This window comes from Musa acuminata, chromosome BXJ3-11 (assembly GCF_036884655.1).
Source record: "Musa acuminata AAA Group cultivar baxijiao chromosome BXJ3-11, Cavendish_Baxijiao_AAA, whole genome shotgun sequence".
Lineage (NCBI taxonomy): Eukaryota > Viridiplantae > Streptophyta > Magnoliopsida > Zingiberales > Musaceae > Musa > Musa acuminata.
Genome location: NC_088359.1, coordinates 7,766,013 through 7,781,918, shown reverse-complemented (window position 1 = coordinate 7,781,918; position 15,906 = coordinate 7,766,013). Strand labels below are relative to the sequence as shown.

Here is a 15,906-nt window from a genome sequence, read left to right as displayed (position 1 = left end):
TTAAGTCAACCCGACATGATCGAAACCTGAGGGCGTAGGAGTATCCAAAATGGCTCTAAGGTGGTTCTGAGGTATGTCTAAGGTAGCTCCGAAGTGGGACTGAGATGTAAGTATCGAGCTCCTAAAGCCTCACTTGTATTAAGACCGGTGTCGAGGGAAATTTTTCAACTTGATCCCTCTGATACTTAAGTTAGTCCAAGATCCTTTTTAGGTATGAGTTTTTCTCTTAAAAGAGAGTCACCTGGTATAACACCAAGAATTACCTTTTATACGTCTTGGAGGAGACAACCTATAGTCACTCCAACATCTTCCTGTTGGCATTTTGTCCATATAGGCAATAGAAGAAAGATAGTCTTAAACGGTTTGCTTTGGACTTTTGTCCACATGGGCAAATGGACAAGGGTGACTTATGCTTTGGACAAGGGTGACTTATGCTTTGGACTTTTATTCTTGCGTGAAAACTTCTGTGTGATATTTATGTGTCGAATAATGATTGATTGTTTGTATATTCCTTATCCTGTGTTTAATTATATTTGTACTATAGTTTTATTACATTATACTTAAATATTTTGAATTTCATGTTGTGTTCCTTCTTTAATAATCATAATCTTAACTACTTATTAGTGTTATGTTTGAAGATATCAACGAATTAGACCTTGATAGTAGATATTAAAGGCCAAATCATTAAAACATATATTGGGTTCTTTTCTAATAACTTAATTTTTTGAGATTTATGGTCACATGATCATATCTTTAATTTGGTATCATGAATTTTTAAATTATTTATATTTTTTATAAAAAAATTAAAATTTTTGTTTGGAAGAAGTCAGATCTCGTGCTCATAGTAAATGTACAAAAAGAAGCATCTGAAATTTATAATCGTCTAATCATATTTTGAAGATGGTACCAAAAAAATATCATGAGTTTGAATATTGTGTTTGTTTTTTCTCTAACACTTGTGATTTTTTACAAAGAATATTTGAAATTTATGGTTGGAAAAAAGTCATGCATGTCTTGTCTAGATCTCATGTAATGTGTATGCGTGGGGAGGTTCTTCCTCTCCTGCCCACCTTCTACCAGAAAAGAAGCCGAACTCCATCGTGCTGTGATAACTCAGACTGCGCATTCGTCGACGCACTCATTGCCACGAAACATGTCGCCGACTTCCATGACCAACAAAACCCTGACAAAGTGCAGATTCCATGCTCTTCTCCTGCCCACCTTCTTCTCTATCTTAAGACCGCTGCTTCTCCTTTTTGGTTAGTATACGACACAAACACCTTAGAATATGACCAACACTCCCTGCTGCATGCTATCCTATGACGTCTATTTTATTCTCTCCATCAATCTCCTTTTCTGCTTGATGAACTCAACCTAACGTGTCTTCTAGAATGGCATGCAAGTATATATATATATATTGTTCCTTGAATTTGGTCCATCGTACACTTTTAGTCATTTCCCTTTGGACATCTTTATTCTACTGTCCTACCCATGCCAGTGAGTCCCATATTCGATTCTGCGGTTGGATACTAGATAATACATTTGATTGGCCATCACAAGAGCAAGGCATCGATCGACACCTTGTCAACCATAAGCGTTCGACTCTAATCATAATGCACGATGGTTCGATCGATATTCCAGTACACATCACAATCTCATGTAATAATCAAACCGACTTTGTTCGTCATACTTATAACTTAATCATGAAAGGAATTTTTATCGAGGATGCTTCCAATCTAAGCATATGACATGATGAAGGGCTATAATAGGTACGATGAGAAACATAATCTAGTGTGGTCAATAACTTGCTTATGAAAAGCGATCTAAGTATATTTTATGTCTCTCTAAGCCTAAATACTATCATAAATAGCTTTTCTCATGTGTATATATATATTAAAGCTATGCAGTAACATTTCAACACTTGAGATGGTAAGATTTCCTGAAAGACGAACCACGACTGGCTGCATAAACATGGATGCAATAAAATGACATTAGAATTCAGTTCATTTCACTTAAGATTTATTTGAGAATGACCAGATAATGCGATAGGAACAATGAACTCGATAACAAGTCTGGGATGAGGACATCATAAACTTCTCCCTCCTGATCATTGACGCAGTACACTTGCAACGTCTCTACTTCAAACAAGTTCACAATTAGGTCTTTGCATCTCTCTTCGATCTCAGATCCGAGTTCTTCACGGAGGAGAATTAAGGATCAAACCTCTCGGTGCACCGAACTCCAAGTCAAGAGGAGTCGTCGTCACTTGAATGCCTGGTGGCTTCTAGTCTTCGTCCTCGTCCTGCAGGTCAACCTGAGGCCACGAGCTCGAAGAAGAAGAGCTCCTCAACTGCCAATGGTGTGAGAAACCCACCAGCTCCTGCGAAGACCCAGACAAAGAAGAAGTCGGCGTTGTGTGCGAGGAGGTTGACATGAAGGAGCTTCCCGCGGGGTTGAGCCCGACAGCCCGGTTGTGCAGGTCGTCGTCCCTACTCTGGAGGAGTCGAGCGTACCGAAGCAAGTCCGGGTACGAAGTCGCCGGGAGTTGCACCGGCGGCTGAGCTTGCCATCGATGTGTCAAGAAGCCGAGGTCAGAGCGGCCTTGGACTCTCTCGGGGAAGTTGAGCTTGGCTTTGCAGCCTTTGAACCTGAGGGCGGCCTCGTCGTAGGCGATGGCCGCATCCACCGCCGTGTCGAAGGTTCCAAGCCATACACGAGCAGCCTTCTGGGGATCCCTTATCTCCGCTGCCCATTTCCCCCATGGCCTTTGCCTCACTCCCCTATAATGCCTTCGTCCCGCATTTCCTAAGTTGTCATTTACATACACACAAATCAATGCATAAAGTGCATCAAATACTTGGCTTTCGATCGGTACTTTCATGATCGCATCCAAGCAATCGCGTTCTTCTATGTTCATAACCTATTGACTCCCACCACCACCAAGATCATATGTGGGCCAGCAGTGCAAGAGACATGAGCGACATACCTTGCTCTTCGGAGGGCTGAGTCCTGTTCTCCACCGAGCCTGTTCCTGATCCACTAACATCTTGTCGCATCTCACCCCCTCCGACGCCGGCCACCGGCGAGCAAGAGCCGATCACGTGGGCGAGGGCCGACACGATGGCCGACGCATCCTGATCGGCCCGGGCCAGTGGCGAGCACGAGAGCTCTCCCGCTTTCTCCTCCGGTGCCGCCTCGTCAGGAGGAAGAGGCCTCTTTCCATGTCTTCGATCCATCTCTCTCTAACTCAGCTTCCCATCCGTATCAGATGATGCTGTTCTTGGCAGCTGGTGATAGAAAGAAGGGAAGGGAAAGGAAAAAGTAGAAGTGCAGGCGAAGATATAGAAAGAGTGTTTAAGTGAAGGAGAAGACAAGAACAGCCAATGTTGGTGTTGCTCTTATTGGCCACAGAAGCCTTCAGTTTACTTTGACTTCTTTGTTACACTACATTCTAAAATTTATTATCCATTAATCAATCAATCAAAGTATTTACCGGCTAAGCTGATCGATAATTCGATCGAAAAAGACGCTATTATCAACCAATGTGCAAAGATAATTAAGCTAGAAATTATACATTTTGCCGAAAGACAATCACGATCAGTATTATAAGCCAAGCTTGGTATCTTTCTCTCTACTTACCAAGGTATTATATATGAACTAAGCTCTAATGGTTTGACATGATGGTTTGTCCCTTTAGCCGAAAGTCAAACTCACATGACTCGTCATCATGATTTACTTTGGGTGGCTTGACTTCTTATTCGAGAACTAATTCGATATGGTTGGGATCATCGAGCGTTTTCATGTACGATGACGTTGTGAATTGGCATTGTGGCCTCATGGCTTGGCAACGAAGATGGAGATGAACAGATCATGTGAACATCTGGTTTAGAATATCACATTGGGAGACATACAAGTGCATAAAATAATATGTCATAATATAAAAAAGCATAGTAATTATACATAATTGATTCTAAATAATATAGTGAATTAGAAATCCATATTATTGGACCAAACTAGTGCGATTTTGTATAATATTTTATACGAGATTGTCAAAATTGCATTTGAATCATCAAAAGAAGATGTTGAATGAGATTCCAACAATAATGCCTCGAACGTGTGAGGTTTAGATCAATGATATGTAGAAGGTTGAAACCCTTTCGCCACCTACATGTTGTGTGGGTCACGAGTTTCAGAAAGGTTTCGAGTTCGACATTGTTGGTATGTGAGTGAGTCAGCCAGCCGATGAAGTCTACCCCGTTGACTTCTGGTTCAAATCCTGTTCTTATTCCAAGCATGAAAACAACGTTCCATGTGAGATTATCGGGGATGTTTATAGTCAAATAAGTGGATGTTTGCGTCTAATGAGTCCCAATGAGAGCGTAGACTTCAATGAATCTTAAGAATCAACAAAGTCATCCTTCGATTCTATCCTGGCAATCCTATGACTTACACACAAAAAAGAATTATCTTATTTGAGATTATCGTGTATAAAATGGAGAATAGATTGAATCATGAAATCAACACAACAATGGAGCGATACTCTAATCCACAAGTTTACAATTGTTTTCTTAATTATAATCAAGGTTCTTCTTTCATATTAAATTTACGTCGATTTTAATCATCATCCTACTTATTCAACTCCTTTAAAATTTTAATCATCATCCTACCTACTTATTCTTAATTGTATCGATTTTAATCATCATCCTACTTATTCAATTCCCTGAATATCCTTATGATACCTAAGTTATAGATATGACATGGAATATATATATAATATTTATATTATTAAGATAAAAATGTTAAGATAGATTTATATAGTTATAATAAAAAATAATAGTTTTTTCATGAATAATTAGATTTAGATTTGACAAAGAAAAAAAATAAGCCAGAATTATCTAAGACATTATAGATATATGCTAAATGATCCAAAGCAATATAATTAAAATTTTCAAGACTAGTAATATTAGTAGTATGAAGAGATGTAAATGAAGAGCTAATAAAATTTTGCTAGATTTTAAATATTTTTAATTTAACCAAAAATATTATGTATTATAGATTCTTATAACTAAATAATTCAGACAATATGGCTGATTGTTGTTGTTATATCCTGTTAGATAATCTTACTTAAGACATTATACATCTTAGTTGGTCATTACCACAGAACAAAACTTAAATTAGTCTTATTATTTAATGATAGTAATGAAGGATTAATCATTAGCTCATCCCTATTCGACAGTAATATATAAATATATATATATATATATATATATATATATATAATATTTTTTGGTGCTTTGCCGTGCGCATGACGCGTGATAATTCCTCGTATATGATTTAAGTTCGTAATTGCTTAATTGGTTGGGTCGAGCTTTGTTCGACCGACGCGAACTCCACAATTTGATCGAGTTGGGTTCGGCTCCCCTCTCCCTCTCTCTCGCTCTCTCGGGACACATACATGCCGGAGCTACGGTTGCCTTTCCGTCCCAAATCTGGGAAGCGACCGCTTCTGCTGTCGCTCGGAGGTGGCGGATCACGAGAAGGGTCTGAATTCTAACAGAAGGTACGAGCTTTTGATCTCCTCTTGAGTACATGAAAGCGTTTCTTGTGCTCTACTGGTTGATCCCTTTAAGTCCCACCCGGAATTCGCGGAGTCGGGACGAGGGTTTTTTTAGAGCGTTTCTTGTGTTCTAGTGCGTGATTCCTTCAATTCCCTCACTGGATTTGCAGCGAAGATTGGGGGGTTTTGTCTCCTCTGAGTTCTTTAGAGCATTTCGTGTTACACTGCGTAATTCCTTCAAGTTGCATCCGGACTTCGCAGAGCAGGTACGATTTCTTGTGTTTACTGAGTAATTCCTACAAATCGCACCGGGAATGGATTCCTGATTTGATCTCCTTGAGTTCTTTAAGATCTCCCACGTTCTACTGTGATGATCTCTTCATGTCTCACCCGGATTCCTCGGAAAAGGTACGAGGGCGTGGTCGCGTTTCTTGTGCTGACTGCGTGATCCCGTCGAGTCCCGCCCCGCAATCCGTTGATAAGGTACGAGGGTTTGGTCTCCTCTTGAGTTATTGAAAGGTGTTTCTTGTATTCTACAACGTGATTCCTTCAAGTCCCAATTGCAATTTGCAGAGAAGGTACGAAGGTTTGGTCTCCTTCTGAGTTCTTGAACCGTTCCTTGTGTGTTTCACGGCGCGATTCCTCCAAATTCTCTCATGTTCTCGTTGAGACTCCTCTGCAAAGTTTGCTTCTTTGGATCAATTGTGGGGCTTGGAAGATGATGTCCAGAGATCCGCTAAAGCTTGGATCTTTCTCTTTTGAATGTATGGGGTGCAAGAAATCATAATTCCGGAAGCTATGAGATCTGCAGACACTTGGCATCTAGGGTTCTTGGTAGCAATTTGGTTCCGGTTCCCCTTTTTCGATGATGGAACAGGTGGTTTACCCATCTTTCACTTCCAAAGAGACCATGAAAAAGAATGTATCTTCTTCTTGCTTGTGACACATGGAACCCTACTTGATGTGGAATTTGCCCCAATTTGAGTCTGTAGACTAAATTCTTTGTGGCATTTGTTAAGCTTCTCAATGGTAGTGAGTATTTCCTGTTTTTTTTTGTTTTCATTATTAAGAATGTAATTGAATATATGTTATCTAATCTACACAGATAACTGTAGTATGATTGCCCATTTGAATTCACTACCTTACTACTACTATCTCATTGTCTTGTAGCATGACAGCTTCAACAACATATTAAGGTATATTGTGCTAAACATCACTTCAATATTTTGAACAGTGAGATTAAGAAGAGCCAAGTAACCCAATTGTTGTCTGATGTGGGAGACAACTATTGTTTCTCTTGAGATTCCTCTGCAGTAGAAAGGACTACCATTGGATATAACCTGTCCAAATAGGAGTTCAAGAAGAATAGAAACATGTACATAATGGATGACAGAAGCAGGGGAGTCCAGTGACAGGGGCAAGTGAGCTGGAGATGAACATCAGATGAATTCAGTGAGGTACATGATCATTGAAGCAAAGATGGAGAAGAAGAGGCCCAGAACTTCCAAGCCAAAATTATGCAATGGAACTATACCTCTTCTCCTTGGAAAAGATCATCCAGTTTTAGAAACCATGAGGTGCACAGCAAATGAAAATATAAAAATATTCACCCTGTGGTAGTGCTTTTGAACTAGTTTTCAAGGGAAGAACTACCCAAGACTAAGCAGATAAGAAAATAAACCATGCAACTGATGACCACCGGTAGGTCATCAAGTTATGTAGATCAGAATATGTATCCGTCCGGCATGTTTATATCGAACATTAAGCAGATGCAATATGAAAGATTTATCACAGGGAACTGGAAATTATCCTATGACTGAAAGATTCTTGCCGGTTGACAGACAGGGAACAGATAACCAAGAACCACACAATATAAATGTGAAGTTGTTGATGCAACTAGATACATGATTGTGTGCTCCAAAGAGAGGAAATAGGTGCATGAGATTGTTAGTCAATAGAAAAAGGGTTAATAATATGAAATAAAAAGGGCGATATATGTGTAATCTAGATGCCAAAGGACCAGAAGCTCCACCTTGGATTGCAACTGATAAGATCTCCTGAATTAAAAAGAGTGACTCTGTAGTAGGTACTAAGCTATGCAATTAAGGACCGGAAGATTCCATCCTTAGATTACGAAAACTGCTGATATAGATTCCTGATACTGGATATAGAAAAGGGACTACTAGATCCTCAGCCTAGCAGCAAAGGAGTTCAAGCAGTTGCTGATCGCACCTGAATCGTTCACTACATTGTACTTTGAAAACCTAGTGAGTGCAAAAGCACAGTTTTGATATCTTCTGGTAGAACACCCGGCTCTTTGCATTGCTGAAAAGGAGGAAGGGCATTCAAATGAGGCTTTATCCGACAAAATGAGAGATATTTCAGCTATATGCATAATGCATTTTTTCTAGTGTGGTGGTGTCTTTGAATCAACACTTACCTCAGCCTGGAAAATATCCAGTGCAAATCCATTGAAGCAGCTGATGACAGCTTGCTGAATGTCAAGCCCGAGGTCGTCGAGTGCTCTCATAGCGGAGAGCAGTAGACCAGGTCGACGGGCACAAAACATATGAATGTTAACTGCTCGACCTTCCTTTGCCCTAACTTCAACCTACAAAAAAGCCACAATGACATCAGTCGGCCAAGCAAACTCAACATGTAATTTCTTTTTTCTTTTAGCAGACTCAACTGCAGTCCATCAAAAGATGCAATTATGTGTTCCATGTTCAACCAGACCAAATTGCATTAGATTTCGCTAAACCATGCTGAAGAATATAAATTGAAGCATCCACTGAATCCCAAGAAATAGGAAAAGTCATATGTATTTTATTTAGTTCATATATAAAAGAATTAAGGAATAATCTGTTGGTACTAACTCTCGCTGACTGACTATTTGGACTCTGTAATGAACTCGGGCAGAGTTCATCCTTCATATGGCATGGTAGAGCGGAGAATGTGGGAATCATGGTGTGCAAGCTTGTCGTGGTCGTAGTAGGCAGCGAAGAGCTGGAAGGGGTTGATTCGAGTTCATTTTGAAGGTCATTGATCCTTTGGAGAAGTTCCTTCAGGTACTCAACCGCATCGCCGAGAATGGAAGCTCTATCCATCTGTAAGAACAACAAGGATATAATTATTGCACATCTTTAGAGAAATGGTAAAATTACAAAGAACCAGTTATCAGTTTCCTCGGTATGAAGCTTGGCGGTGAATAGCTGCCGAAGAACCTGTTATAAGTGCCACTGCTAGCAGTAAAAACGAGCAACTAGCACAAAGTATAACTTCAGATCATAACCATCATCTCTATGAAGTATAAATCAATTTGATATGGCTAAACCATCATAAAAATAGATGCATTCATGTATATATTTTTTGTCTCTAAATGTTGACCTACTCGCACCTCGATGAATCTAAAACTACGAAAACTTCACAGTAACTGCAAATTATACTAATTCCTACTTGTTCACAAGAAAATAAGCATTTATCGTGTGACTCTGAACAACTTCAGATCATAACCATCGGCTCTACAAATCAATTTATTATGGCTAAACTATTGTAAAGAGTGAAGCATTCATGTAAGCTTGTTTGTCTCTAAATGTTCACCCATTAAACATCCAGTAATGGCACACAAAGCAAAAGTACCTGAAAGGTAGAGATTTGGAAGAACTGGAAGCATATATTTCTCACCTTGCTGATCTTTGGGACGACGGATCTAAGCATGTAAAGCCTGTCGTTGAGCTTCTTCCTCCTCCTCCTCTCCGCCATCAGATTCTTTGCCGGGAAACACTTCTTCTTTCCCTTGTCCATTCCTCCTCCTGTCACCATGAGATCAGCATTCGAGTTGTTTCCTCCGCCACCGTCGGCTTCGGTCTTGGCGTTCTCCTCGCCTTTGGCATTCTCTCCCGAAGCGTCGCCAGAATCATAGTTTAAGCCGGAGCCATAAATGCCATCGTCATCTACATCATCCTCCTCGTTCCCTTTCCTCTTTCTCTCGTTTTCCCCCTCCAATACAGCCGTACTACTGCTCCCCTGGAAGCTGCCTTTCAAGGCCCACGGACCCAAAATGCCGCCTTTTTCTGCAGCCACCGCTGAGTTTTGCTGCAAAGCGGCCGCTGCTCGCTTCTGGAACAGAGTGGGCGGCGCACCGACCGTAGGGAACATCTCCAAGGGCCTCAACTCCTTGGCCCGGTTGAGGAACGGAGAATTCTCAAAGTTGTCGAAGCTAAGAGGGAACATGGCGGCGTCTGAGCTTGAACTGGAGCAGTTCTCGGCCGGAGGCGGCAGACGGCCGCCGAATAATTGGCTTCCGGAGTGGAGCTCGGGACGACCAAGTTGCCCATAAGTTCCGATTCCAACGACGCCAAGCATGGCAGCTGCAGGGCCGTCACCTTTTCTGTTCATCACGACGGGGAAATTTGACGCCTGGGCTGCCGGAAGGAACCCCGGGATATCGCTCCCAAGACCATGCCCAGCGTCGAGAGGGTTCGCAGCGTTGAGGAGAGATGAAAGGGCAGCTTTCGACGGGAAAAAGGGCTGGCTTTGGTCGAGGTTCCCGACGGACGGCGGCAGCAAGGCCTCGTGAGGCGAGGGATTGGAGAGAAAGGCGACGTCTTTGAGGTCCTGCTGGGCCAGGAAAGCCTCGAAGGGGTGGGTGGCGGCGGCGCACTGCCCGGGGCAGGAGGCGGCAAGGGCCGCGTACCAGTCGTCCTCGAGCAGGGACTTGAAGCTGGTGAGGCCGAGCTCGTCCTCCTTGCTCGCTCCCATTCCTCCTCCCTTGGAGCTCGAGGCGTTTGCTCGCGACCACAAGGCCGCGTCGCCTTCGTCTCCACCGTCTTCCGTCCAAAGCGCGCTATTAATCCTCGACATCATTGCTGCTCTGCACTCTCCGCTTCGCATGCACAACGGAAGAGATAAACGCGAACCGTCTGTTGCAGTGGTGGAGTCTCAAGTCTTCTTCCCTTCCTTGGACTTTGTTCTAAGGGGACGTGTGGCAATGTACTCCCTCTGTTCTCCTCTGTATCCGTCGCCAGCTATGAAGCAAATAAGAACTATTACCCTGCAATCTTTTCCACTGTATCCGAAGATTTCTCTCTCTTTGTGAAGCACAAAATGCTGATGTGTTGCTGTTTACAGCTTCGCATTCGGTCAAAGAGGGGATGTTTCAATGTGTAACCTCTCTGCCTTCACTGACCACAGAATTGCGCAAGTTTCAAGACAAACTTGCTTCTTTCTTGCTATTGAGGCGGCTTTTGCCTGGCCATCTTTTGCCTTTGTTTGAGGGAGTCCGGTTTAAGAACTGCAGCTGTGGCTGCCAGAGCCTAAAGCTGGCGAAAAAGGAGCAGGGAAAAGGCACAGCAGGGCTTTGTTTTCATCTACCTTTTCGTCCAGAGCAGTTGAAGCTATTTTGGCACCACTCAGACACGAAGAACAGAGGCTTTTTGGGGTAGCAGCAGGTCCTTGATTGTTGCCACAGCTTGTGCTGGCTAAGGTGTCTCTTCTGGGTCTCTGCAGGATCATCACCCATCTGATCCTATCATCATATTGGATGCAGCGTTACTTAGGAGAGCCAGTAAAGATCATAATGCTCACTCCATTGAAGCTTCTCTCCAGTTAGCTCAATAAGAAATCGGTTCCATGAAGATCTCAGGTTCTTCTAGCATGGAGGAGACAACTATTAACTCAAACTTATAATGAAGAAAACAATTAATTACTTGGTTATTAAGCCCAAAGACTGCACTTAAACCAGCATCTGTCTTGTTTTAAATGGTGTACAAGGAATGTCTTCACTGGGAAAAATCCATGATGAGAACTTAAATAGATGCAACAGTAACTTGACATTGACCACTAAAACACTTACCAACAGTTCTATAGACATATGGGATAGTGACTTGGAAGGTATTATTGCTTTATAGTGGTCCATCTGCTATGGTAATCATCACACAGGCCTGTCATACTCATGTGAGGGGCTTCAAATTATTTTGTTCTTTATTTATTTATGGGAGGAGAAAAGAACACAGGACATGGGGCCATCCCCTCTATTTGGCCAGGAGCCTGGACCAGTCATCCCTTGATGCACCATTCCTCGAGATATGGATAAGGATGTGTGCCAGTGAAACCAAAAGAAAGGCCCTCAAGGGCTCTTCTTCTTCTTCAATGACTATGTCACTGCTGTAAACATCTGCTTAATATGCAGACTATGAATGGAAGAAGAAAGAACTAATGATATATGTGGGTTTGTTGAAATTGATGATGATGAGAAACCACCAACAAAGCCTTGTACTGAGGTTCCATGTGTAGTGCAATCTATGAAGTCTAAGACAGCTGTGCCAAACTTCGGTTGAGCTGATTGAAGTCAAGAGGAAAGCCAGCAGATTTCTCATGCAGTTGAGGGGTTGGAGTTGTAGGTGAACTCACAGGAAAACACCAGCAATATGAGAGAACAACACGGTCTCTGCAGGCATATCATCAACTGCATTCCACACATATAAGACTCCCGTCACACTTCTGACAACTAGCAATGAACGAGATGGCATCTCATAGCTTCTTCCTGCTCCTCCCCATATCATTAGCAGTCCATGCAACCCTAAACCATGCTCAAGCAAAGCAATGTTTCATCGAGGCCATATACAGCTTCGGTGACTCCATAGCAGACACCGGCAACCTTCTTCACGAAGGCGCCGCCGGGTTATTCGCTCCCATCGGCAGCCTCCCCTACGGAGAGACGCTGAAGAAGGCGACCGGCCGCTGCTCCGACGGTCTTCTCATGATCGACTACTTTGGTCTGTTCTTGCCCGTTGCTAACGTCTAGACTTCTGCTTAGCTACTTAATAACCATGTCTTCTCTTGTGATCTCAGCTCTTAATCTTAATCTTCCACTCATTAATCCTTACCTGGACGAGAGCTCCAACTTTGAGAGTGGAGTCAACTTCGCGGTGGCCGGATCGACAGCACTGGACAGCTCATTCTTCGTGCAAAGGAGCATTTACACTCCAGTCGCTAACAGCCCTCTCGGTGTTCAACTCGAATGGTTCAAGACCCATCTCAACTCCACATGCTCCTCGCCAACAGGTCAAGTATTGCATGCATAGATTCTTTGGTAGGGATAGTTCTGTGATCGGATCAGAACTGCGCTGCAGAGTGTGCAAGGAAACTTGAGCGCGCACTGATCCTGATGGGGGAGATCGGAGGCAACGACTACAACAACGCCTTCTTCCAAGGAAGAACTATCGCCGACGTGAAGAGCTTTGTTCCCCTAGTCGTGCAAAGGATCATAAGCGCTGCTGAAGTAAGATAAGATCTCGATTGCTCTCCGGAACACTCCTCAAAGTTCCATGTCTACTGTAACACTGCTATGGTGCTCGTGTGGGGTTGATTCATGGCCAGGAGGTGATCGACCTCGGTGCAGCTCAACTGGTTGTTCCCGGGAACTTCCCCATCGGATGCGCGCCGAGCTACCTCACCATGTTCACCACCGCGAACGCCGCCGCTTACGACGCCGACAACTGCCTCGAGAACTTCAACTCGTTCGCGGTCTACCACAACGATCACCTTCAAGCTGCACTCGAGGGGCTGAGACGAGCACACCCCCGGGTGACCATCATGTACGCCGACAACTACGAGGCCTTCATGTATCTCCTCAACCACGCCGCAGACCTAGGTGAGTGGCCGCCCGCCATGGATCATCGATGGGTTTCACGGAGTACGTACTGCCGCATCTTAATCATGGAGTTGGTCTCTTTGGCTAGGGTTTGACGAGGGTTCCTTGCACAAGGCATGCTGCGGAGCTGGGGGGCCATACAACTTCGACATCAATCTCATGTGTGGGTTGCCCGGAACCGAGACATGCACTGAGCCAAGCAAGTACGTTAGCTGGGATGGCATTCACCTAACGCAGGAGGCTTACAGGGTCATGGCACAGTCACTGATCATGCAGGGGTTTGCCTACCCCAACAACCATTTCCAGGAGCAATGGAAATGCTAGTGGCAGCACAATCCTGCAACACAGTCAAGTTGTCGAGGGTGGTTCACCAGGCAATCTTCCCTTCACAAGAATTCTCAGCCAATTCAGTCTCAGCCATATAAATATAATGTAAGCTCTGTAATGTATACAATATGTGTTGGGAAGGGGAATAAGACTTTCAAAAATCAAAAGAAAATTTCAAACACCAACAATCAAAAACATATGAACTCTCTTTCTACATCTATAAAAAAAAAATTAAATTAAAATTTTCATTAAAAAAACATGAGATTAATTATTAAATTATTCCTAATAAGCATAAATCCCCTTTGGTATATTCTCTCACTAAGCCAACCCTAAAGAATATATACTTCTTTTTCTCTTGTCCTCTTTGGTAACCCTAAATGATAACCCTTTCTAAATTCCCTAAAGGATAACCCAAGAGTAGCCAAATTATTTTTCACATCTTACTTTCTCTCCTATCTAGAGATATATACATGAAATATTTATAGAAAAATCAGACCTTAATTTCAAATGTTTTCTCTTTCATAGAGATTTTTATAAGTCCTACTCAAATATTGGCTCTAAAAATCTGATTGATTCTTTGCAACTAGTTTTGGCATAGCAGCCATTCATCCTCTTCTTTCCAGGATTTATAATTGGGCGACATTTGAATATGAACATGATATGGTCTGCCATATAGTTATAGTTTTGGGTATAATATTCACGTAAATAACTCTACGTAGTACCGGATTGGAATCCGACAGAGGCTGTCGGGTTTGGGCAGGAACATCACCCTGGCCTTGGGAGATTCAAGTTTATCGGATTCGGAGTGTGATCCAATAGCATCTGAATCTGTCACTGTTGTCCGACCGCAGCGCTTTATTAAAGTGGGCCGGTCCAATCTTGGCCCCTTCATGTTATGTGTGCGCTCAGTTTGAGCCCGTTGATGATGGAGGCCCAATCCTTTGATGTTATTGGCGGAGCAACAAGGAAACACATCTAAGTGGATTATCTCTTCACTTGTATTTGATTCTTGTTTATCTATATCAATAATGGTTGGATAACTACATATATCGTTATCGTATTTATAGTGCAATGACATCTATATGTCTCCTTAGCGCATATTTATATAATTATTTTTTTCTTTTATTCTCTATTAAAATTATACATAATTGTTCGATCATATTATCTCCTGAATATATCTTTCTCAATATTCTCATTTTAATGATAAATTATATATATATATATATATATAATTTAATAATTATTATATATATATTTTTAAACTAAAAAGGTTTTCATGGATCATATAAAAACTCTTAATGTCTCTCTTCACTTTAAATTTTTAATTTTTTTAATCTAGTAGTATCCATATCAATCTCATATACTTACAAAAAAAAAAAATCAATCTCATATCCTTTAGGATGATCGATCCAAAGTAACTATAAAACATCTTATCACTTCATCCTAACTATATCCAGGATGGATATGTTCCTAATATTACAAAAATTAAATAATATACATATATTTAAGAATCATATAAATATAATTATTTTGATGAAACATTATTCAGACAGAAGAAGATTCTGTAAATACTTCCTCGAGTTTTGAGACGAAAAAACTCTTCTTAGATCAATTAATTCTTTCGAAATATTACACTCTCTAAAAACATTTTATGTTTTATTTTAAATGTTGATAAACTACGCCAACCATCTATCTTGATTGAATGTTTAAATATTCTCAGATATCTTCAATCCTTTCCATAACTTCTAAATATCTTTTGATTGATATTTATCCTCCCAACATCTTGATTTTTTTACATACAACTAATGAAGAGATCTTAGCGTAATTGGCACGTATGAAATTGTATACAATTTTATAAAGAAATATCCTTTTTTTCGAGTAAGCGAATTGGGAATTCTTTGGAAATGAAAAGCTTTTAAGTTCTTTTCTCCATAAGAGGTCAAATAGAATAATCCGATTGATTTCACTTAGACTATTTATGGTTTCATTGCTTATGCTCATGGTAGAAGTTTTGTATAAATATATCGCGTAATACATGAGGTTATTGACAGATAGAAAAACCATAATATGTATTTCTATATACTAACTAAAGCATTACATATTCGTATAGTAATAGGTAAATAGGAAAGAGAACATGAACATGATTTGATCAAGTTTATGATCACTTCGATACGGTACCAGTCATTGTTTCATTGAATTGGTTAAGATCATAAATGAAGTTTTTTTATTTGAAAAACAAAGGGAGTTCAAATTTGTATTCATTTTTGCATGGATCAGATATATCAAATCATATAAATATATTTAGTATTTCCAACTCACCCTTCCCCCACACTTACAATTAATTAACTCCAGTGAGAAATCAATGCAA

General features: G+C 41.3%; 3 protein-coding genes and 1 long non-coding RNA gene across 4 annotated transcripts; 2 read left to right on the top strand and 2 right to left on the bottom strand.

Moving 5' to 3' along the window:
- Positions 1-1,986: 1,986 nt before the first annotated feature.
- LOC103970805 (ethylene-responsive transcription factor ERF113) lies at positions 1,987-3,366 on the bottom strand. Its single transcript, XM_009384734.3, has 2 exons — positions 2,987-3,366; positions 1,987-2,805 (listed from the first exon to the last, which is right to left on the bottom strand). The coding sequence occupies exons 1-2, from the start codon at positions 3,234-3,236 to the stop codon at positions 2,285-2,287; spliced, it is 771 nt and encodes a 256-aa protein (XP_009383009.2). The 5' UTR covers positions 3,237-3,366; the 3' UTR covers positions 1,987-2,284.
- A 2,002-nt stretch (positions 3,367-5,368) lies between these two features.
- Positions 5,369-6,711, top strand: LOC103970978 (uncharacterized). Its single transcript, XR_010502082.1, has 4 exons — positions 5,369-5,560; positions 5,728-5,823; positions 5,908-6,040; positions 6,131-6,711. It is a non-coding gene; the product is annotated as an uncharacterized LOC103970978 (long non-coding RNA).
- Positions 6,712-7,664: 953 nt separating this feature from the next.
- LOC135652966 (transcription factor ICE1-like) lies at positions 7,665-10,571 on the bottom strand. The gene is made up of 4 exons (XM_065174362.1): positions 9,242-10,571; positions 8,434-8,664; positions 7,998-8,168; positions 7,665-7,882 (listed from the first exon to the last, which is right to left on the bottom strand). The coding sequence occupies exons 1-4, from the start codon at positions 10,448-10,450 to the stop codon at positions 7,802-7,804; spliced, it is 1,692 nt and encodes a 563-aa protein (XP_065030434.1). The 5' UTR covers positions 10,451-10,571; the 3' UTR covers positions 7,665-7,801.
- A 1,468-nt stretch (positions 10,572-12,039) lies between these two features.
- Positions 12,040-13,743, top strand: LOC135652435 (GDSL esterase/lipase At1g28570-like). The gene is made up of 5 exons (XM_065173361.1): positions 12,040-12,333; positions 12,410-12,622; positions 12,691-12,839; positions 12,938-13,211; positions 13,300-13,743. Exons 1-5 carry the CDS (start codon positions 12,072-12,074, stop codon positions 13,533-13,535), a joined length of 1,134 nt encoding a protein of 377 aa, XP_065029433.1. The 5' UTR covers positions 12,040-12,071; the 3' UTR covers positions 13,536-13,743.
- The last annotated feature ends 2,163 nt before the right edge of the window (positions 13,744-15,906 follow it).

Bases quoted from the DNA above. Each gene is read 5' to 3' on its own strand.
- LOC103970805 (XM_009384734.3), bottom strand. From the start codon at position 3,236: ATGGATCGAAGACATGGAAAGAGGCCTCTTCCTCCTGACGAGGCGGCA. The intron at 2,806-2,986 runs GTATGTCGCTCA...ATGACAACTTAG, and splicing joins TCAGCCCTCCGAAGAGCAAG to GAAATGCGGGACGAAGGCAT.
- LOC135652966 (XM_065174362.1), bottom strand. From the start codon at position 10,450: ATGCGAAGCGGAGAGTGCAGAGCAGCAATGATGTCGAGGATTAATAGC. The intron at 8,169-8,433 runs GTTAGTACCAAC...GCTTTTTTGTAG, and splicing joins CAAATAGTCAGTCAGCGAGA to GTTGAAGTTAGGGCAAAGGA. The intron at 7,883-7,997 runs GTAAGTGTTGAT...CCTCCTTTTCAG, and splicing joins TGGATATTTTCCAGGCTGAG to CAATGCAAAGAGCCGGGTGT.
- LOC135652435 (XM_065173361.1), top strand. From the start codon at position 12,072: ATGAACGAGATGGCATCTCATAGCTTCTTCCTGCTCCTCCCCATATCA. The intron at 12,334-12,409 runs GTCTGTTCTTGC...TTGTGATCTCAG, and splicing joins TCTCATGATCGACTACTTTG to CTCTTAATCTTAATCTTCCA. The intron at 12,840-12,937 runs GTAAGATAAGAT...ATTCATGGCCAG, and splicing joins GGATCATAAGCGCTGCTGAA to GAGGTGATCGACCTCGGTGC.